The sequence below is a fragment of the Lonchura striata genome, chromosome 7, assembly GCF_046129695.1.
Source record: "Lonchura striata isolate bLonStr1 chromosome 7, bLonStr1.mat, whole genome shotgun sequence".
In the NCBI taxonomy this organism is placed as follows: Eukaryota; Metazoa; Chordata; class Aves; order Passeriformes; family Estrildidae; genus Lonchura; species Lonchura striata.
The window spans coordinates 27345378-27368355 of record NC_134609.1 but is presented as its reverse complement, the minus strand read 5'-3'; the positions used below and the strand labels follow the sequence as shown (position 1 = coordinate 27368355).

Sequence of the window (22978 nt, the reverse complement as noted above, 5' to 3'; positions counted from 1 at the left end):
AGGATGGGATTTGGCTGAGGTGGAAATAAAACAACTGTTGACTTGTCTGCTAGCAGTGGTTTCTGTATTTTTTTGTGTATTGGTGATATTTCCAGTGGGATTTGAGCGTTCCCATTGCCTCCCACTACTGTTTGCTGAGGTAATTGTCTGTTTGATGGCTCACAGCTTTGTCAGAATTACACAAACTTCTCACATGCTGGATTTTAGAACAAATACGTTGGTAAAAACATTATTTCTGAAAGTGAAAGTATGTTTGCTAAAATTGCAGTTGCGCTTTTCTATTCAGAAATAATTGTCCTTCAAAGTGTTGGAAGAGCAAAGGAGTCACTCCAACACAAAAAAGCTTGGTGTGTCTTGTGCAAGCCGGGACACAATTTCATCAAGGTGCCCATCTTGGGGAAGTGTTTCTGCTTCTTGCACCTGCTCCACAAACACTCACAACGTGTGAGGTGGCTGAAGCAAAGCCAGGAGGGTGGCTGGTGGCTAATGCCGGGCGGGCACAGGCACAGTGCTCCCCCGTGTCCCCGAGCACGGTGTCAGGAGCAGGAAGAGTTCGAGGAGGGGCGGGTGAGCAGGATGCGGGCGCTGTGAGAGCGGGGCCGGCCCGGCTGAGGAGGGGAAGGTGCGGGGGGCGAATCCCGGGCGGCGCCGCGCCGCCGGCCGGGCCCCGCGGGGCTGCGCTCGGGGCAGGTGCGGGGCTGGCGCCGCTCCCCGGGGCGGGCCGGGGCGGGGCGCGGCAGCGCGGCCGCCCTCGGGCTCGGCAGCGGGGCCGAGCGGCGCCCGGGATGTTCAACCGGGCCGTGAGCCGGCTCAGCAGGAAGCGGCCGCCCTCAGGTAACGGGGACGGGGCGGCGACCCCGCGGCCGCTCCCGCCGAGGAAGCGCCGGGCCGCGCTGCGCTCCGGGCCGGGCTGCGCTGCCCGAGCCCCGCCGGGGGAAGCGCGGGGCTCACGGCTGTGCCCGCCGGGGGAAGCGCGGGGCTCACGGCTGTGCCCGCCGGGGGAAGCGCGGGGCTCACGGCTGTGCCCGCCGGGGGAAGCGCGGGGCTCACGGCTGTGCCCGGGCCCCGCCGGGGGAAGCGCGGGGCTCACGGCTGTGCCCGCCGCGGGAAGCGCGGGGCTCACGGCTGTGCCCGGGCCCCGCCGGGGGAAGCGCGGGGCTGCTCGGCCGCCCGTCCGCCCCGCAGCGGGGCCGCGGGATGCGCGCCCGGGGCGCTTCCCGCCGAGCGCGGAAGAGGGAACTGGGCTCTGCTCGGGCTTGTGCCTCGGCGGCCAAGTTTCAGTCGGAGCTGCTGCTCTTACCGGGGCCAGAGCGCGGCTGTTCCAACTCCAAATTGACTTCGAGGAGTTTGCCTGGGGAGGTTTCAAGCTGGAATGGAGATCTCCAGGCAGTAATAATGTAGGGCATCCCGGTTCTCTCCGCAGACAGGCGGTGTAACGCGGTTGTGTTTTGTAGCCCCGATGCTGCGAGGCTGTCGCTTCCGCGGGGTGATATCTGTCGCTGCTGAGACATTTGGGGCAACTCTTGCAACCTCCAAATCCTAGAAAATAACACTGTGTTTTACGGTGTGCAGGAAGAAGTTGCAATCTTTATAAGAAGAGCCTAGTGAGATCTTTGTCTATAGTTGTTTGGGTGTTTTGTTTTTTTTTGTTTTTTTTTTTTTTTTGAGGGGGGGAGGAGAGGCGTCAAGGGGGTATTTTAAAGGCTATATGTCTGGTGAACACTTCCAGAGATGCTACAAAAGAGGAACGTCCCTTTAGTTTCCTTCCTTATAGTTAAAAGTGGAATCCAGTAGCCATCTGTTGCTAGAGACAGTCAAAAGAGGATGTTGAAGCTCGTGCTCTGAACACCCCACGCATTCAAAGGACAGCTCTCTAAAATTCAGCTGATACTAGGAAAAAATTGTTGTGTGAGGATTCATCCGCTGGTGCTTGGATACATGGAAAGTAAGGGAATTTTCCCTTTTCAGCTGCTTGCTTATGAAGTTTCCCACTGCTTCATACCTTGGATTTATTAATTCCAGACTGGTGATTGTTGCTGGGTAGGCATTCTGGTGACTGTAGGACAAGGCAAGGTATACAGAGTGCTTTTAAAGTAATAATAAAGACTCATGGCTTGCAGATTTATGATCCAGGTGGATGAGGGGACGACTGGTGAGAAGTTCTTCAAAAAGAAATGGAAGCGGCTTTTCCTGTTGTACATCCATGCTTAAATGCGGAGTGAGGAACGTGCTGTTTGCATGGCGCTTTTGTCATTGTGAGTGTTTGTGGGGCTGCTGTTTGTCAGGGAGGGTGCAGAAGGTGCGTGCGGGAAGGAGATGGGCAGGACAGGCGGCTGGGAAGGGATGTGCTCAGCAGGATTCTCTGAAGGGTGTGAGTCTGTTCTGCCTGATATGCTGCCACAAAGGCCACGGTATCAACAGCTGGAGAGTGGCAGCAGCCTGGGAAACGGCTGGAGCGTGCAGTGCTTTGGAAGGCAGAGTGATCAGCGTGGCTAACTCAATTAGCTGTGTCTGAATCACTCAGCTTGATGGGCTCCCGCAGGTTTTTTCTCTTCGTGCTTGTCAGAAACGAGGGCCGGGATTGTGAGTTCTGAGCTACAAAGTTGTATATATTGATGGTATGGATGCCTCCTGGGATGTCAGTCCAAGTTCCTCTTTGGAGGGGGCAAATATTTGGCATTTTTGATAGCACTCTTCAGCTGATAATTACGGCGTTATTAGTGCTGCACGTACCGCACAAAGAGCCTTTATCCGCAGCCTGCTGCTGCAGTGCCATTGTGTGATGGGAAGGCAGCTTCTGCGAGGTTTCCCCCTAAAACAATGCTCCAGATAATGCAACTGCCTGTCTGCTGGCTTAGCACGGAGTGCCTCTGAAGAATGGTGCTGCTAAAAGAAGCACTTCATCATTTGCTGCGTTGGTAGGAGCAGCTGGCTGCTCCCCGCACGCCCTGCGAGCCGCTGTGTCTCTGGAGCAGATTTCCAACTCAGTGGAAAGTTTGCTTCAGCACAAACTCTTACAGCTGTGCTCTGCTGTGCGTGCCTTGCTGCCTTCCTCTCCTCTTGCTTTCCAACCCATGTAAAAGCAGGCTCAGCTCTGAAATTCAATTACCGTGTCATAATGTAATAAATGTACTGTGATGTAAGAAATGTAGTTGGTTTATTTATCATCTGATGCGCATTCTGTGTGTTACTTTTACAGAAATATTGGTGGGAGAACTGCCATTTTGTAATGCCCTTTGTGATGCACAAAATCATCTCCCACTTTTTAGTAACAGCAAATGTCTGCCTTCCTCATTTAAATGATCATACAAATATATGTACATTTGGGTTCTAGTTAAAAAATGGGATCAAGCTTGTTGTTTCCAAGGCTGTATTACTTAGCTTTGTCAGCAGATGATTTTAACAGGAGAAAGTTGTCTTTTTAAAAATATATAAATAGGTGTCAGGAGGATCATTCATGTAACTACACTGCTGTATTTCCACCTCAAATGAATTGTTTCAGGCTCATTAATTTGCACTTCTGGAGTCATTTGTGGGGAAAACCTCTTTCCTGTCTTTTAAAAAAATGGTGAAAATCACATATTAAATCTGCTACATGAAACCAGCATGTGGAGCGGGAAGTTATGATCCTGACTGAGGGGATGTCGGGTCACTTTTGTATTAGAATAAATGTTAGTGATGGCATATTTAATGGGATATAATAAAAATACCCAGCAGTTTTAATAGCCTCATAAAATTCATAAAATTTCAGGGTGTTTCCTGAAATTATTACGTGCAGCCTATTTTACGTTTGTGCTGAAGGGGAATGTTGATGTTTCTTGGTGGTTGCAGAGGAACTCTGGACATTGGGATTAATGATGCTCAGCCTGGTGTCCCCAGCCTTGGGGTGGGCAGTGCTGGGGCTGGGCTGAGCTGGGATTGCACCTCTGGTGGCACCCAGAGCTGCCCTGAGACATCCTCAGAGCACCTGAGACATCCCTCAGCCTCTGCTCTGGGGGCATAAATGAGGCAAGGAATAAATGGAATAAATGAGGCAAGGGATAAATGGAATAAATGAGGCAAGCAATAAATGGAATAAATGAGGCAAGGGGTAAATGGAAGGCTTGCAATGGACAGACAACCCTTGTCTCTGTACCATGGTATTCTTTGGGTTGTGGAGAGCTGGTTAAGTGAGGAAATAAATTGAGTGATAGTGATCTCAGCAGAAGGCTCAGCAGAATGGACACTAGGAAGATGTCATGTAGGTCCTCCCTTCAAAAGCAAATTTTGGTTTTGAAGCTAAGGCTGTAGGAGGAGAGTGCAGGGAAAAGGGGAATAGAGGGAGCAGGGTTTGGAGGTTGACAAGGAGGAGGAGGGACAAAACACAAAGGGAAGAGTAGAGTTGGGCTGTCCTGGGTAGGCTGGAAATGAGAGGAAAATGGGGGAAATGATGATCAGGGAGAATAGAGAATGGCCAGCAGTAAAATGGGAGATCAGTCAAAGCAGCAGAAGATAAGCAGATTCTGGGTTTCTGGAAGGATTTATTCTGGCCTTTGCTTACCAGCATTTTTTTTTTTAGGTTTTCAAGGGTCTGGGTCTGCATTGGCTCATTGAAACACATGCTTTTCAAAGTCATCATTAGCGTCCACCTCAGATTTGGCTGGAAAGAAACACTGGAAATCAAATGTTGTCCCCTTGTGTTGTGTGCTAAACCATGCTGAGTGAGGGGGTGGCCTGGTCCTGCAGCTCCAGCAGCTGCACACCCAGGGCTGCATCCTGCTCCAAGGTGAGCGTGGACACAGCTACACATCCCAGCTCCTCAGAGGCTTCTGTACTCTGCTGCAATACACTTGGCCATTCCCACTCAAATCTCACAGATTTTACTGAGATTAAGTGCCCAAATACTTTGAGTCAGGTTTCTGAAACAATTTTTTTCAAGTGCTAATCAAGAACCACATCCTTTTGCACGAAGGGGGGCAAACTGAGGCGGTGTCAGCTCGCTGTGCTCCTGTCACATCTGAAGGCTCAGCTGTGGTTTGAACACAATCCTTAGGTTCTGGCTCCTGAGTTTTAAGTTAGCAGAGAGTTTCTAAAACAAAATCCCCTCCCTATCAAGGCAGGAGAGATGTTCATTCGTTTAGAGCAGTTGGTAAAACAAACAGGCTCCACAGGTCCTGACCAACTGAAGCTCTGCTCTCATGCCAATATTCTGTAAGGCTTTAACCTCAGCTTTATTTCCAGTCACCAGCTGGAAAGGGCATCTGCTCGTGTGTATTTATATATAAATATATATATATATATGTATTTCTGCATAGAGAGTTTTTTGAGATACCTAGTGAGGATTAGTTTCATGGTGAAAGAAGGGTTTTTAAAAGCAGAGCTTTTAAAAACCCAGATTTCCAGTGAGCTGGTAAGGGAGAAATGAAGGAGTTAAAAATAGAAGCTCTACTGGTTGCAGTAAGAGTTTTGTGCATCTCTCCAGTGCACAGTGACCTGAAGTGCAGCTCTTATCCTTCTGACTTCCCCCCTGTGTTCCCAGGGCATTTTGTGTGTTAGAGGAGAGGAGGCTGAGCACTTTATGTCTGTGTTAGAGTTTTTCAGATGAGCAATAGCATTCCTGGGGTTGTGCCAAGTAATAGGTTTTCTGAAGGGTCGCCAGCAAATGGGGCTTTTTGCCATCACCAGCCTTGAATGAAATGCACTTGTTCCTGGGATAGAGAAAATAGGAATTGCATTCCATCTGTCTTGTCTGTGAGAAGGCTGGCTGGCAGATCAGATGTGGGCACAGTCCACTGCACCTTATAAAAGAATTTCAGGACTTGGAAGCAAAGAGTAAAATCACCCTCTTGCCCAAAACCTGACTGACTCAGCTGGAGTGATGCTATTCTGCTGGGTGTCTTTCCTCCCATTGCACTGGATTAATATCTTGGACTGGTTCTCCTGCTCAACAAACCATTATTTTTCTTTCTCTCTCTGCTTTTGCTGAGCATCTAGCTTCCAGTGATGATTCTCTTCTTAAAAATAAATTTCATGTGTGTGACTGACCAGAAATTCCTTTAGAGAAGCCAACACTGTTGACAGTGCCAGAGCAAAATTTGGACTGTGCTCATTGTGTTCCCCAGGCAGGAGGTGCTTGAAGCCCTATAAAGCAGTGACAGTGCCTCCTTACATGCTCACGAATTATGTGGCTGTAAGGGTTTTTTGCCTCCTTACAGGCAAAGCAGAATTCAAGTGTCTGTGTGTGTGTGTGTGTGTGTGTGTGTGTTCATTTTCATTCTTATGGAGTTTCCTTCACAGAGAGCAGCTGAAATCAGGAGTGCAGGGGACATGGGGGAGACATCCACGTGCCTGATGCTTGTCTTTTTCTAAAGAAGATGCTGTTTTGTTCATTTTATTCTTTTTCCAGAGATAAATGATGGTGAGGGCCACCCAAGCAGCAGCCAGCAAACCTTGAAAGGGACCTCGAAATGGGCCACGTCACTGGAGAACCTCCTCGAAGACCCGGAAGGAGTGAAACGCTTTAGGGTCGATATATTAAATATGGATATTTACATAAAGCAAAATTCAGGTTTTGAAGCAGAAGGAGCCCCAGCATGAAGGGTGCAGCTGTGCCAGCACTGTGAGCAGAGGCACACATCCCTCTAGATGTGTGCCCTGAGCAGAGCTGGAGCTGTGCCACCGGCAGAGCTTCCCAGGTGGCTCCTTTTGCCCCCTGCCACTGCAGCCTGGGCTCAAAAGGCACGGGCAAAACTTTTGGCTGCACCTTCCTAATGGGATCTGCCCTCTCTTGCAAGGATTAACAATTTTCTGTTGGACAAACTGCAGTCCCTGGGCCACTGAGCCCTCCTGCCAGGCATTATTTATCACTGAGATCCTGGGCTCTCACTTCTCACACGTTGTCCTTAAGCAATGAGCTACCAGGAGCAATCTGATGACTCTGTGGCTCTTGCTCTGTGTTTAGCAGCTCTACTGAAAATATTCCCTTTCAGTTTACTACAAAGTGTGGGCTGGTGCAGCTCAAAATGGCTTGAAGTTTAATTAGGTGAGGGTGGTGAGTTGGTGTTTCAAGGCCTTCTTGCCATGATGGATGTAAGAATAGGAACTGCCTACTTCAACGTGCTTCTGCCATACTGTACTGATAAAATGCACTGGGATAAAATGGTTTCCTGCCAGACTGGTTTGAAAAGTGAGGTAAACAAGAATAACAAAATGCTGATTTTAAATTATTAAAAAAAAAAAAAGAAAAGTAATCTTGGTGCTGTTTAATTCCTGGCATTACTTAGTCTCTATTTTTTAACACTTGAAAGAGAAAACTGATGATCTCAGAGCTATAAAAGTTTCAGTCATTATATTTCATAAATAAATTTAATGTTCATTTTTCCCCTTTGAAAGCATGCCTCACTTTTGGAGGAATGTGCTGTGTTTAAACAGCACAGAGAGCACAGTTACATCTTCTGCTTCAGTTTGTTTAAGTGAATTTATTGCCATTGACGATCACATTTAGAAACACTTTTATTTGTAGAGACTTTTCTCATTACAAAAGGCAGAGAGATACTACAAGAGAATCCCAAGTGATTTGTGACTCTCATTAAAATGGTTCATGTTGCTCACGTGGTGATGAATTCATATCTTTCTGGATTTCCCTTTGAGCAGTGGCTGTAAAAGTGCTCGAGTTATTTAAGGGAGGTTGAAGAAGCTGTTCCTGTTAGTTACTGATATGGTCTGAGATTAGATGTAGCCCATCCTCCTCCTGGAATGTGCTTTCAAAGAGCAGAATATCAGTGTTCCATGTCCTGCAGATGCACAAATGCAGTGGTTCTGTGACACTGGGCTGGGTAAACTCATGGTAAAGTTAATTGTGGGCAGCTTCTAGCTCCAACAGCTGTAGTAGGAAGAGGGAAAAACAACTGAGAAATTGGATCCTAACCTCTGTGTATTTGTTTTTCTCTTTCCTAGGAATTTTTAAAGAAAGAATTTAGTGAAGAAAACGTTTTGTTCTGGCTAGCATGTGAAGAATTTAAGAAAACACAGGGAAAAAAGCAGGTATGTTTCCTAAATAAATTCTACTTGTCAACAAAGTTTACTTAGCAGAGCTGGAGCTAAAACATCTCTGTTGCATAATGTCCTTTGCGTGAATGCAAATAAATATATTTGAAGAAATGGCACTAAAACCATCCTGGTGGAATTGTTTGGAAACAAAGCTGGTTTTATTTCAAATCAAAACAAAGTACTGAAATTGTCAAGTTTCCCATGTTTTGAAAATGGAACTTTTTTGTAGTTTCTAGGGAGTAGCAAAAGTTTTATTAATTCAGTGATGTTGCATCATTTTGTTTGCAAATATAAAGATGTTTCATTCAGAACTTTTTTAGAGCATAGCAATGATTAGCTGGAAATTTACACCACTGTGCTTAGTGGAACATAAAAATAACAAATGACCCAAACAAAAATATTTTACAGCACCAAAATGAAGCATTTTGCCTTATCAAATTACAAGTTACAAAACATAAAGGCTCTGTTTAAACTTCTTTGCTTAAATATTTATCCAAATTGATGTATACCTGCAGAGCCTTTTCATTTTGATGGCAGCTCCACCTTTCTAGTAGGAAATAATCTAGTGGAAAAATTTTCAACCAGACACCTCCAATAAGTTTTTTTTTCCCCACTGCTTGGATCTTGGCTTACATTTAGATCCACCAGGAACACAGGATACACTTTCACATTTAGACTTTGAAGCCCATAGAGTCAGGCCTAAAATATGTACCATGTTATGTTTGCTTGTTTCTCAAAATATTTTTGTGCCTGGGGTTTTTTTTAATGTTTTATTGTTTTCTTGAGAAATTTCAAATTTATCTGCTCTTTAAGAGCTCATTCTGTGAGTATGATATTAGTATCAAAACTCCAAGTGAGCATCCCTGTCCTTGAGAGTCAGACTCCTAAAGCTCTTTTTTTTTCTGAAATCCCACTTTTATGCTTTTTACCTGAGTGCAGCTCTTGTTGCCAAAGGGTGCAGTTGGCACCATAAGGATGTGAGAGTGGGAAAATGCCCCTTGAACCTCTTCCAAGAGAATCAGAGAATTCACAGAATGACCAGGTTGGAAGAGACCTTCAAGATCATTGAGTCCAGCCCAGCCCCAACACCTCAACTCAACCCTGGCACCCAGTGCCACATCCAGGCTTTGTTAAACACACCCAGGGGTGGTGACTCCACCACCTCCCTGGGCAGCCATTCCAGAACTTTATCACCTTTCTGTGAAAAACTTTTTCCTGATATCCAACCTGGATTTCCCTTGGTGCAGCTCAGGCTGTGTGCTCTGGTTCTGTCAGGTCCTGGAGAAAGAGCCCAACCCCAGCTGAGCACAGCCACCTTCCAGGAGCTGTGGAGAGTGATGGGGTCACCCCTGAGCCTCCTTTCCTCAGGCTGAGCACCCCCAGCTCCCTCAGGGGTTCCTCACAGGGTTTGTGTTCCCAGCCCCTTTCCAGCCTCGTTGTCCCCTCTGGATGCACTCAAGTGTCCCAAGGTCCTTCCCAAGCTGAGGGGCAGAGCTGGGCACAGCACTCGAGGTGGGACCTCACCTGTGCCCAGCACAGGGGCAGAATGAGCTCCCTGCTCCTGCTGGCCACACCATTCCTGATCCAGCCAGGACCCCCAGGTCCCTTTCTGCCTGGGCACTGTCCAGCCCATAGCAGTGCAGGGGTTATTGTGGCCAAAATGCAGGACTTGGATTTTTATTAAACTTCATCCTGTTAAACCCTGCCCATCCATCCAACCATTCCAGGTCTCCCTGCAGAGCTCTCCTACCCTCCAACAGATGGGCACATGCTCCCAGCTCAGTGTCACCTGCAAATTCACAAATGAAATTTATTTTTTTGTAAAGTTTAGTAATGAAAGACTCAATTCCCTCATCCATGTCATCCATAAAAACCTGGACAGAGCTGGCCCAGCACAGAGCCCTGGGGGACACCACTGGTGCCTGTCCTCAGGATGCAGCACCACTCACCAGCACTTTTGGGCTGGCCATGCAGCCAGTTCTGAGCCCAGCACAGAGAGCTCCTGGCCCAGCCTGGGCTGCAGCTTTTCCAGGAGTGTGCTGTGGGATGATGTGTGCTTGGAGGGACACCAGAAACACCCAGGGATAGGTATCAGCTAGGAGAGCTGGGCTAGGAGAGGTGTTATGAAGTGCAGGTGTAAGAGGGCTGTGTCCAGACTGCAGATTCCTCTCTTAATTTCAGTCAAATATTGTCAGCTTAAACAGTTTCCCAGCAGGTTTTCAACAACCAAAAGCTTCCCTGCCTTTCCAAACAATGTATTTTGGGTAGGGGAGTCTACTTTCTATAAATATCCTGTGTTTTGCACTGAAAAAAAATTCCCCTCAAAACAATTTTGCTGGGTTTAGCTGTGAGTATTTTTGGGTAGTGATAAATCCATAAAAATACAACAATACTATATTTTTTTTTTTGCAAGAAGAGGGAAATGTTCAATATGTCTGTGAACTTTGTAACATTTAGTAATTCCAGTTTTGTGTATTCAGCTGCTTCCCTCCTTCATTAAAGTCCAGGAATACAGAAAGTCTTGAGGAAAGAACAACCAGTCAGTCAACTTTTCTGTAAAGTCCCACGCTTTCAGTGGGATAATAATCGTATTTTCCCTTGCTAAATAATTTCCATATTTCTAGCTGATTTAGGATTGCTAATTTAGGATGCCAGTAGAGAAAATGTTGAAGTGATGTGCAGAGATAGGAGCTTGGTAAATTCTTCAATGAATTGACAAGTAATGGACAGAGACTTAACTAGGTTCTATTTGGGTTAATTATTCAGTCATTCCATAGTATGGTCAGCCTGGAGTCTGGGGTTTCCCAAATTATTATAACTGGCTGAATAAATATGCTTTAGAATGACACAAACTTACAATAAATTTTTGTAGCTACTGCTTATGGGTGGCTTTGTTTAGATAATTTACAAAGCTAGGAAAAGCACTAAAAATAGAAATCTTTCCAGTGTTTATGGTAGCGTGGAGCGTGGATTTTTCTTTTGAAAGTGACTCTTGCAGAAGTCCCTTTGCATTTCTCTATTGTGCACACAGTATTCTAAAAACAGTCTTTTGCTTGTTTTGTAATTCACTTCTCCTTCAAGCTGGTTTCCCACAGAGATTAGCTCATAGACACTGAGGCTCTTGGTCAGATGGAGCTGATATCAATTGAACCCAGCTTGGAGGGGGTCCAGAGGAGCCAGGGAGATGCTCCAGGGGCTGAAGTAGCTCAGCCTGGGGAAGAGAATGCTCCAGGGAGAATTTCCAGCACCTAAAGGAGCTTCAAGAGAGCTGCAGAGGGAATTTGACAAAGGAATGGAGTGACAGGACAGGGAAATGGCTTCAAACTGACAGAAGGCAAGTTTAGATTAGGCATAAGGAGGAAATTCTTTCATGAGAGGATGGTGAAGCACTGGAACTGGTTTCCTAGAGAGGTGATCAATGCCTCATCCTTGGAAACATCCAGTGCCAGGCTGGCTGGGACTCTGAGCAATCTGATCAAGTTGGAGATGTCCCCTGTCCCTGCAGGGGGTTGGAACTAGCTGCATAAATAATTTCAAAAGGTAGTTTCAAACTTACTGTATTTCAAAATTACTTCAAAGTCATTTCAAACCCAAACTATTCCATGATTCTATGAATGGGATTTTTCCCCCCTATTTTTAAAGGATGAGATAAACTTTTCATTACTGGACAAGAGAGCTCTGGCCTGGGGTTCTACTTGGTCAGTTTAAACTTGCCCAAAGGTTGCCACATGAGCAGTGGGTTAAGCATCCCTTGTGCCAGGGATATTGTTATCCTTTCTCTGCCAGTCTGGGGTAGTGTTTGGTTTTGTACAGGCTGCTGTTCCACCAGAGGGATGATTCAGAGGAGATTTTTGGCAGCTGCAGAGTGCATTGCTGCCCTAGGCAGGTTGTAGAGTTCAGCCCATCTTCGTCTGACAGGAAGGTACAAAACTCCCCCTCAGCTCAAGACACATCTCTGTAGCTCAAAAAAAAATTACTTTAAAATTGAAGTTAAAATACAGATTTAATGTTTAGTGAAGATTGAGAAAGCAATGGGGTCAAGACCACTCGTAGCAGTGAGTTCTGCTGCCACCCACGTGGCCCTTGTGCTAGGGCACATATTTAATTACTGAAATGGGAGTGGTGGGGATGAGGGAATAAAATTTAACTTTAAATATTTTGTTGGAGCTAATCATATGTTGTTGCATTTGTGACTGTTAATGAAATAAACAACATGTCAGTCGTGCTGCTTCCCAGGGTATAAATGTTTCTCCTCTTGCAGCTGAGCTTCAAAAATAAATTACAGATTGTAATAAAAGCTTCCAACAACAGGGAATGTTTTCAGCTATTGCTAAAACCCACCAAAATATCCATACTGAAGTTTTGTAGTGAATGATTCCAGAACAAAGCCCTGTACATTCAGGAGTTTCCTCTGGTGCTTCCCATGTGGAATGTAGCAGGGTAATGCTGCACAGCTGCTGAGTGCTGGGAGCCTGCTCTGGTGAGCATCTGGGGCTCCCAGCCACCTCATCTGGGAGCTGAGCTTGACCTCAGGAAAGGAAGTGGGGGGAATTTTGGATCCTCTGGAATAGCGAGGGGGTGCTCTAGGCAGAACTTCATGCTGCAAACGGGAATCTGGCACGGACACTGGGGAGAGCACACAGCTGGGACTGGGGACTGCCAGAAATCCTTTAATAACCACCTGTGAACAAGATCCCAGTTTGAGAGCTGTTCCAGCTCCAGAGCTGAGCCCCCTGTGCTGAGGCTTTAGTTCCAGGCTGGTGCAGAGCAGAGAATGGCACCGAGCAAACAGGGACAATCTCTGCCTCCTCCACCTGAACCTGGCTCTGCTGAGTGACACTTGGGGGGTGTATGAGCACACTGGCAGCTTTAACTGTTCTTTCTTTTTAAAGCAAATTATAAGCTGTAGTTAATCAGCTGCTGTACTGCTGAAGCACAGACGTGGCAGAGCAGTTCTATTTGCAGCAGAACCTGTAACGCTCAGCTGTGCATTTCCATATTTCCCCACTGCTTTAAACCCAGGTCCTCTGTGTCTCTGCAGTGGCCTCCTCTCCCTACCACAGCTCTTTCACTTCCTTTCTTTGTTATTCTTCCTCACAAAATCCAAAGATCCTCCCTGTTTCACCAGCCTCCCACACAGTCCTGTTGTTCCTCTCCATGCTCTTTAAACTTCCTCACGCTCACTTCTAGTTTTGTGTTCCCTGTCAAGCCTCCCTCTGCTGTCTCTCTGTAGTGCCCAGCTTGCTCCTGTGTCCTTGGGCAAGCAGCCCCTCGTGCTGGGGCTGGTGAGGAGCCACATCTGCCTTGATTAGCCAGCAGCAAAGAACATCCTGGCAGAGAACTTCTGAGCACATACTGCAGCTCTTCCCTTGGTGCATGTGCTGCTTTTCCTCTCCCTTTCTTCTCTCCTGCTGATTTTCCATTGGCTCAGCAGGAGGGTAATTTCTTTTTCTCAGTCCTTTGCCCCTCTCTCAAGTATGGCTGAAATTGGACAGCGAGCTCAAAAGTCATTTGGGTGGGACTGGCAATGCAATTGCTCATGCAATAATAGCTGAAGGCTGTGCCCTTGTTAGGACATTCACTTTGCCACTTGTAGCAGTCACACCTTTGATCCCTTGGATTAATTGGTCATTTAGAACAGAAGTGGCAGACCCAGTCCTCCCTGAGCTGTGAAACAAGTTGGAAATTGTGAGAAACGTTCATTGTGACCTAGTGCACTTGACACATAATGTTCTACCCACCAGATGAATAATGACTCTTAGAAAGGAACACTGGAACATGGCTGTCCCCTTCAGCAGTGAGAGAGCCTCATCTCTCTTTAGGCCTCCCGAATGCTCAATCACATACAGCTTTTCTTCTAATTACCCCCAAGTGTAAATGTACCTCAGCTGTAAAACATGGAAGCAATTCTGAGGCTCCTTCATGGGCAGGATTTAAATGCTTCCTTCTTCAAGCCCCCTTCCCATCAAAGGCACATCCCTTTAGCTGGTGTGGAGCTCTGGCTGCTCATTAGAGGCACCCTGGGGACACTGCTGAGTGCCCAGGGCTGGGGATGGCCCAGAGCAGCTGCTGCTGGCTTGCTCTCAGCTTGCAGAATTCAGATTGCAGCAGGGGGCTTGCCTCTTGCCTGGTGTGGTTCTCTTCTCCCTCTCTGCCTCCCCCTTATCCAGCCATCTGTCAAGGGGCCTTTCCTTGAACTTCAGGGGATTGTGGCCACTCACTGCTTTGAAGCTTGAAGATGCTGGTGGGGCCAAGATGTTATTGCTGCTACTGGTTTGACAAGGGAAGAGCTCTGAAATAGGGCAAATACCTACAAACAAACAGCTTTATTCAGGTCAGGCCCTTATTCATCACCTCTCAGAGGCTATTGAGAGTCTTATCTTTGCCAACAAGCCAAGCTGTTGGAGTTTTCTTCACTTAATTTTCCCTTGTAGCAATATCCCAGTTTTTCTTCCTCTGGGTTTCTTGCCCATACTGAAGATCTGTTGGGAAAAACATTTGTGTCAAGAGCAGAGACAAGGTGTAGTTGATGCTGCTGAGCAGTTTTACACTGGCTGCTGGGATTCAAACATGCCAACCTGCCCTGTGAGCTGAATTCTGGCAGCTTGCACTGGTCCCAGTGTGACTTCTGGCCTGCAGGGGTGTTCCTCTTCCAGTACCAATGAATGTACACCAGTGAGATAAACCTGATGCAGAGAATGTTCCCACAGCAAATAATTCTTTAAATAAATGTCCTTTTGCAGATGCAGGAAAAAGCTAAAGAGATTTACATGACTTTCCTGTCCAGCAAAGCTTCCTCCCAAGTCAATGTTGAAGGGCAGTCCCGTTTGAGTGAGACCATCCTGGAGACACCTCACCCTCTCATGTTTCAGAAGCTCCAGGACCAGGTAAAGTTATTCATTTCAATAACAAAGTTTCATTCATTTTTGTCTTAAGTGAACATTTTTGGTTTTAGTGACCTCTGCTTTCTAGCCATGATTGAACAGGTAAGCAGAGAGCTGGGTTGCTTCCATGTTGGGGATATTAATGCAGCTGCTCTGAGATACTCCAGGTTCATCACACTACCACCAATTAATTAAGAGATTCAATAGAACCATTCTAATTCCAACTCAGGACTTTCCTGGAAAAATGGATGGAGTTTTCTGCTGAATTCCTGCGTGGGTAGCTTGAGAATCGCCCTGACTAACTCAGTGCCTTTGTTTTCCTGTGTATTCACTTGTTCTGAGTCATTGCTGATGTTTGTTTCTGTAGTTGCCCCTGGTTGCCTTGAGGGCTCAAATTTCTTCATTTTACTTTGCTTTGGTATTTATCTTGATATGAATATAGCACAATTTTCTGAAAACCCTCCTCTTCTGCAACGCGCAGGACTTAGAGGACTTGGTCTCTGCTTTGCCTTTCCCTAAAGAACCTGGGAGGTCTGGCAGAAATTAGAAATTTTGCAGGCATGTCTTTAGGTGGTAAATTTTCTTGATATTCAGCTGATTTCAAAGCATAAGTTATGAAGTGAGTCATTCTTATCTGCAGCTTTCCAGCACTTGCAGTACTATTTTTAATTCCTGTACCATCCTCAGGACTACCTGTATTTTCCATTTGGCTCTTTCCTTTTGTGGAGAAACAGCACAGTGATTTAATCAGTGTTTTCAGCCCATTTCAATCAGGTATTGAATATATTGGCTGGGCACTGGCTGGGTCACTTGGAGGGGTCTGAGGAGCAAAGGCTCTGCTGTTTTTCAGGCAGACTCCAAGACATTAGCAGTGGAATTACCTGAAATCTAAATTCCATGTGAAGAAAAAGAGTTTTTAATGGAAAAAGTTCTGATGTGGGTAAAGAGAAGGACCTGTTCTGGTAGATCTAAGCACTGCAGGTCAGGGTGAGTGACCATAAGAGTGAAGCTGGAGAGAATACTGGAGTTAAAATATTTGCTATTTTGTAAATAGCATGTACATGGAGAGCCAAGGCTCAGTAATACCTGAACTGGAAACATACTGGACTAGTGGTAGAGGAATCCCACTAGTGTGGGAAGAAAATCTGTGAGCTTTTAAAAACAAATGCAGAGCATTTATGGGTCATTGCATGTTTCCAGTGCTTGAAGCTACTGTTTATTGCTGTTAGATAATGGCTCAGAAGAGTTATGGTCTTCTCCAGTTTTCAATCCTTATAAAGTTATGAAGAGTGGTGTAATTTGCTCTCTGAGGAGCAGCATTAAGCACTGCTGGCACTGTGGGTCTGAAGGAGAAAAAGGCAGAGCTGGAAGGAGTGCTGGTAATGAGAGTTCAGCTCTCCAGAGAGCTCCTGGTTTAACTGGGGACACTGGTGGGATGTGGCTGCTCCGTGGGGTGGCCCTAGCTGCCCCCAGGCCATTTGTTTGTGCTGAAAGAAGTGGGGGGAGAGTGGTTCACAGAAACCCACGGGCTCCAGAACACTCGTGGGGTGAAAGTTCCTGCTCCACACAGGCAGTGGGAGGAGGGAGGGAGGGGGAAAAGTGGATTCTGCTTTGGCACAGGATTGTGAACTCTGCTCTGTGTATTTGGCTGGTCGCTGCAGATCTTGATCTTCAGTGCTCTTTCTCTCTGGGAGATGCTTTAAGTGATACCAGAAACAAGAGGGGTCTAAGTTCTTAACACAGGCATGATGTTTTAGCAGGAAATGTCTTCCTTACAATTTTTTTTCCCTTGAGCTGGTTGGATAAATTTCATTATATTGTAGCTATCCAGTGCCAGGAGGTATAATTTGACTTTGCTTAACTCAGGAAGAGCTCAGACCCTGAAGATCAGGCTCTACACAGAGTGGGTGTTTTGGGATTTTTATTCATATTCCAATATGTATCTCAAAGAATAATATTTCCACAGATTTAGGTTAATAAAATCCTTAATGTAATTTTTATTAGTAAGTGAGCTACTTCAGCAAATGCACAGAGAAGAACAGTCAAATTTTAGGTGGTTGCCTGTATCTGTCCAGGTTCCTTGTGGATGTGAAATGAAGAAGCAATTTGAGGTTGGTTTTTTGTCTTAGCAAAAAATTGTGTTACCTGATTATACTATCAGTTAGAAGTGAGGCCTGTAAAGGTAAAGATGAGGTAGCCACATCTGCAGGTGAGAATCCAGGAATCTGTCTTGGAAATTCAGTTATTCTGAGTGTTAAAAAAACCAAAATCTGTCCTGACACATGACTCAGAGAGGCTCCACCAGTGAAATAATAGGCTGAGAGTGAGGTTGGCTTTGGTTTTGCCTCAATTATAGTTCTGAAGTTTACTTTTTTCCCTTCCCCTCTGTTTCAACACCAAGCAAAATATAGTCCTGACCTTGACACCTGAACAGATTCCAGGCTCCTCTCCCAACCCTTTTGTTTTCAGAAAACTCCAAAAGTGTTGTAGGGTTTTTTTTTTTTGTCTGCAGTGGGTATAAATAGAAGAGCAGAAGCTCTGCTGAGGGATGAGCCTGAACTCAAGCCCTCTACTTGGGGCTGACTTCATGTTTCCATGCTGGCTGTGAGAAGCTCTTGGCCTACTGAAAAGTGCAATTACACAAATTTAATCCACTGGCAATTTAAACCCACATTTTAACTGGCAAAATACATCTGTACCAGGTCAGCTCTTTGTGGCAGGTTCCTGCAACATTTCTCATCTGGCCTTAGAGCAATTTTGGCATTTTGTCTAACAAGGATGGGAAGATTGACATAGATTTAAGGAATATTGGCTAAACCAGTTGTTTCAGTATTTATGCAAATTATTCAGAGGCTTTCTTTAGTTTTCTAGTGCTCTGAGTTGCTCTCCAGCATTCAGGAGTCACTGCAGTAAGCAAGGTGCATAAAAGGTACCTCTCTTTCTTCAGAGCTCTGCTTTGTCCCTCTGGATGCCTTCCAGACCCTGCCAGGAGGATCTGATCATCCCCCTGACCCAGGCATGGCACCTCTCACCTTCAGTATTAGCTGTGCAAATTTATTGTGACAAGTATAATTTGATTTTTAAGCTAATGTGGGTGTTACTGCCAGACAGTGACCATGGAACCCACAGCATTGTTGGCTACATGCTGCCCCTTGGAGAGTTGGAAATGTATTTTTAAAAATGTAATCTCTGTAGTAATGCTCTAGTACAGACAGAATGAAAGTACATTGGAATTAAAGCATCCTGCTCATTTAAAAATCTCATTTTACTGAGCTCATTTGCTTTGTATTCTTTTTCCCCCTCTTCCCAGATATTCAACCTCATGAAATATGACAGCTACAGCCGCTTCCTGAAGTCAGACATCTTCCTAAACCACAAGAGGAGCGAGGAGCAAGAGGAGAACTCACCAGAGGCTCAGACTGCAGCTAAAAGAGCATCAAGAATTTACAACACATGAGACACAATGGATCCCTTCAGGAGAGGCCCTACAATAAGGAAATTACACTCAGGAACAGTCTAGGTTTATAGCAGCTGCATTTAGAGCTTGGAAAGCTCAGAACCTTTTTAGGAGATACTTACCTTCTTAATTGCTTGAATGACTAATTGTTTTTGCATGATAGCTATTAACCAAGCACCCGTGGAAGGGCTGTTTCCCAGCTGAAAGGCTGAGGTATTCCTCCATAGCATGAATTTCCTTTCATACTTCACAAGTTAAAATGCTTTCAATTCTTTTCTTTTCCTTTTTTGAAGCATCTTGGTGATGAGAAACGGGAGGTAGCGTGGTTGGGTTTTTATTTTTGCCTCGTAATTTTATTTGGGACTAGCTTTTACATCCTGAACTGCTGGGAGAAGCAGCTGAGGAGAACATTTCACATTAGTTTGTGGGTGAGTCATTCATAGCAAATTTAATCATAAAGGGACAGCATCTTTCAGGGTTAAGCTCAGTAAAATCCAATCCCTTCCTGTGTGGCTTTGTTCTTTCAGAGTGATGTCTGTTTTGCTTTGCCTTTTTTGCTGAATCAAAACGCTTCCCTAGTCATGATTTTCATTTTTATACATCCTAAATTTCTTCCCCCCCCCTTTTTTTTTTTTTTTTTTTTTGCAGTAGACAATCACCTTCTTCAGAGGATGGGATAACCTCTATTCCCTTGGGGACAAAGGCTCTAAAAGAGGCAGAATCTCTGAAGAACTCCTAACTGCCATTAGGAAATGTGACAGAAAATAAGTAAATATCCCTCTCAGGGCACACTGATCTCAGCAAAGCTTGGCTTTGTCCCTCTCACCAGTGTGGCATCAGATGCTGCTGTCAGGAAGCATCTGGTCTCTCCCAGGTCTCCTGAACAATCCTGCTCTGTGCAGCAACAGTGCTTTGGCAAAGGACCAGCAAACCAAATCTGGTTTTGTTTTACTCAATGTTTTTTTTTCCTGCTGAATTTTGTTTGCCCCACTCTAATATTTCAGGGTGTCCTAATTGTGATTTTGGAGAGCTGCAGTGCAACGGGGAGTTGGGTTTGGGGTTCAGCCACTCTCACATCAAGCTTGAGAGCAAGGGGAATTTATTTATGCCCTGTGCCATCAAAGGTTGGTGGAGAAGGAGATTCCCAATGAGCATTCCTTGTTGTCCTGGGAATGTGTCAGCACTGCCAAGCACATTTTGACATGGAGTTTTTCATGTATTCATGTATTTTGTGATTAATTCACTGCAGTGTTACTAAATTGCAGTTTAAGCTGGAAAAGTGCATTAGATGCTTGCTCTATTTACAAGCTTTGCAGCTGTAGTCTGGCTGTTTCCCACTCTCTCATTATTTACTCTTCCATTTTTTGCAGTGCTTGTCTTGAACTTTTGTTTATGTGCTGGCTAATCTAAATGCACAGTTAGCTTTTGAACATTTTGTACTTTTTTTTTTTTGTCAGAAAGGCCAGATATATTTCATACATTGCTGTCACGATCAGTGTTTAAAACTCTTAAGTCTAGTTCGTCATTTTTGAGAATGCAAACTCCCTTGGTAGACTTGATTATTTAATTTAACCCTGTGCCACTCTTGTAGGTATTGTGTAAAGAAAATTATTTCCGTGGGCTTTTCCCTAGTTAAAAGTGGGGCTGGAAGTTCTGATTCTTCCCCTAGAGCTCCATGCCCTGTTCATTTTTAGGAACTCAAAGAAAGAAGAGGTCAGTGCCTCCATAACATGCATGTTGTAAGATGTAATTCTTGTGCACTGAGTTAATGTTCTTTTTATGCTCTCAAAAGATTTAATGATGAAGTTATATTACTTCAGGCACTTTCAGTGGTATTTGACCTCATGCTTAAGCTGTATTTCAATGTTTTACTGAATAAGAATGAACTGAACATGTGCATGAATCTTTTTTTTCCCCTCTGCTGGGGTCTAGGAAATGGGACCATCCAGTTCTGGACTTGCCAACTGTTATCTCAGGATTACCCCTTTTGAAAATCCACTGTAATATCAAACTCTTAATGCCTACCACAGCAAAGGACAGAACTTCTGATCGCATTGAAGCCCTTGGGAGTGGGCAGCTTAACCAGTTTAGAATTTGGGATTTGTATTTTCCCAGTGTTTGCTGCGTTAGTCTCAGTGACACTGAAAAATTCAGCATGGGGACATTCATGGGAAAGATGCAGAACGAGCTCTTACCACATTCATCACATGGATGCACAGTAGATTCATTTTTAATCATATTGATTTTTAAAATGAGCAAGGGAAAAGAGTCTTTGACTATCATGTTTTAAAATTGTAATAATAGAAAATAAAACCAGGAGCCTTATGAACAAAGGTAGGGTGTTAAAGGGGGAAAATAAGTTAGTAGCTGCTAATGAACCACACTTTCCTTGGCAATATGTTCCCTTTCAGGTACTGTCTTTTCTTGCTCAGAGCAAATGCCCCACATGAGTAGACACAAAGGTGCTTTACACTACCCTGAGATGAAAGTTACTGAAATGGAAATGGATGTTTTAGCAGCATCTCTAATCCTGTGATGTTTATTTCAATAATACCTATTATGTTTCTAACCTGATGTAACTTAACCCACAAAATTCTTAATCTTTGAGTTGTTCTTTTACCTCAGAGGTAAAAAGTTGATTGCACCATTCTCTTTGTGGTGTCTGGGTTTGTTTTATTTCTCTACAACACCAACAAAGTAGAAAGCAAAGATGTTTTTCCTATTCATTAGATTATCTGTATTTTTCAGTAGAAGGGCACTCAAGTTGTCTGTAATTGCAATTTGTGTATATATGGGGAAAGTTGGTATTATGATAAACTTGCTCCTGGAAATTGGTGACACTTGCTCCACGTGGCACAGAACAAATCACACAGACAGAAAAAGAACTGTTCCCCTAGGAGCAAGCACTTCATTCCAGGAACAACTGTAAACGTTGCATCCAACCTCAGGCTGTAAGTGGGTGCTCAGAGTTGCTTTAAGTAGAGATTAAAGATAGGATCTACTTCCTTTCACAGAACTTACACTGAAAGTATGAGCACACAAAACAAGCAAGAGAAGTTTCATGCCTGATTGCATGCCTTAAACTCTACCCTATTTTGTGTTTCTCAGCTAAAAAATAAAAACATTCTATAAGTACACCAAAATCTGCGTGCTGACAACTCTTTTATGTTCTGAACAGAGTTTGGGTTGAGATGGCTTCACGTCCCATAATTATCCCATTTTCATCTCTCACAGTTTACACTCTGCCCTAGTGTGAAGGGATTTTTTTCCCTTGGAAGAAGGAATGGCACAGTGGGGCTCACTTCTGACTGGGCTCTGGAAAAATTGCAGTCAGCCACTTGAACAGGGGAAGATGCTGCTCGTAGCTGCCCCATCTCCCATCTCTTTTGTTCCTGCTGCATTTCTTTCATTGTACTTGCCAGCCCACTGGTGTGGAGAAGGAGGGTTTGAAAAATCAGAGTGGGGGAGAGAAAAAGAGTTTAATGTTCCTGTCTGGGTAAGGGTTTAGGATGTTCTTGGGTTTTTACTACAATTCAGACTTTTTAAGTGGGTCGCATCTGCTTCTGGGCTAAAAACTCATTAGGTTGGTGATGCAGAGAGGTCCGATATAATTCTGACTGGTCCAAAGCTGAAAAGTGATATATATACTCCTTTTTATAAATTGTTTATAACTCTTTTCATCCTAAAACAGGACAGCAAGGCTTACAAAGTCCTACTTTTTTTTTTTTTTTTTTTTTTTTTTTTTTTTTTGCCAAATGTCTGTCCCTGACAAACCAGAAGCCCTGTTTACACGGCAGCGATCGCTTCTTGTTTTGCATCCAGCACAGCTCGTGTCCCAGGGCTTTTGGCAAAGCCACAGTCAAGGCGAGCAGCGGAGCATCCTTTATCCCGAGGATTTCTGCGCTGCCTTGCCAGTGCTCAGCAGCTGCAGCCGCAGTTCTGATCGCTCCCGGCTGGCTGTAATTAAGGGAAAGATGCTTCTCATCAGGGCTGCTCCATCCTGACCCATGGTGTGCGAACCCATCGCAGCCGGGAGTTTAAACGCGCCGCAATTCCCATGCCGAGGGGCTTGGGAAGGAGCGGGGAGAGCGGCGTGCGGCTCCTGGCAGGAGCCACAATGATCAGCACCCTCTCCTGGCTCTCGGCTGAACAGCTCGGAGGGATTTGGGGCTTGGAGGAAGAGTCCCAGCAGGGAAAGGTCGCAGCTGCTGGTTCCTCAAATCCATCGCCCTTGGTGACCTTTCTGCCAGCAAGAACTGCGGCTCGGTGACAGCAAAACTCTGCTGGAGTGGCTCTGATCAAACCCTGGGGGGATCCCCGTGCACTGAGGTTAAAACTGCCTTGAAAGTTGCCATTTGGAGCAGGTAACACTGATAATGTGCTTTGTCTCTGTGCCCCTCGGAGTGCCCCAAAGTCACATCCCCCAGTGTCCCCGTGGGACGTTTCCTACAGCCAGCAGTGAGCAGCGTGCTGAAAGCTCTTCCCTTGGTCCTGATGCCTTGTGCAGGCTGCCCTAGAGCAGAGGCTGGGCAGAGCTAAAGAATAAAGCAGGGATTTATTCAAGGATCTCCTCATGGATCCACCTTGGGCAGCACCAGAGCCCAGCCAG

General features: G+C 45.3%; 1 protein-coding gene across 2 annotated transcripts; it reads left to right on the top strand.

Moving 5' to 3' along the window:
- The first annotated feature begins 725 nt into the window (after positions 1-725).
- On the top strand, positions 726-21512 carry RGS10 (regulator of G protein signaling 10). Of its 2 annotated transcripts, none has more exons than XM_021529271.3 (5): positions 726-834; positions 6386-6504; positions 7936-8022; positions 14772-14915; positions 18223-21512. In XM_021529271.3, exons 1-5 carry the CDS (start codon positions 786-788, stop codon positions 18367-18369), a joined length of 546 nt encoding a protein of 181 aa, XP_021384946.1. In that variant the 5' UTR covers positions 726-785; the 3' UTR covers positions 18370-21512. The 2 variants fall into 2 exon arrangements, with proteins under 2 accessions (XP_021384946.1, XP_021384947.1); XM_021529272.3 differs by lacking the exon at positions 726-834 and adding an exon at positions 1661-1945.
- Positions 21513-22978: the final 1466 nt, after the last annotated feature.

What these genes read in the sequence shown, in the direction of transcription:
- RGS10 (XM_021529271.3), top strand. Translation starts at nt 786, where the DNA reads ATGTTCAACCGGGCCGTGAGCCGGCTCAGCAGGAAGCGGCCGCCCTCA. An exon ending in AAACACAGGGAAAAAAGCAG is followed by an intron (nt 8,023 to 14,771) that starts GTATGTTTCCTA and finishes GTCCTTTTGCAG; the next exon opens with ATGCAGGAAAAAGCTAAAGA. An exon ending in TTCAGAAGCTCCAGGACCAG is followed by an intron (nt 14,916 to 18,222) that starts GTAAAGTTATTC and finishes CCCTCTTCCCAG; the next exon opens with ATATTCAACCTCATGAAATA.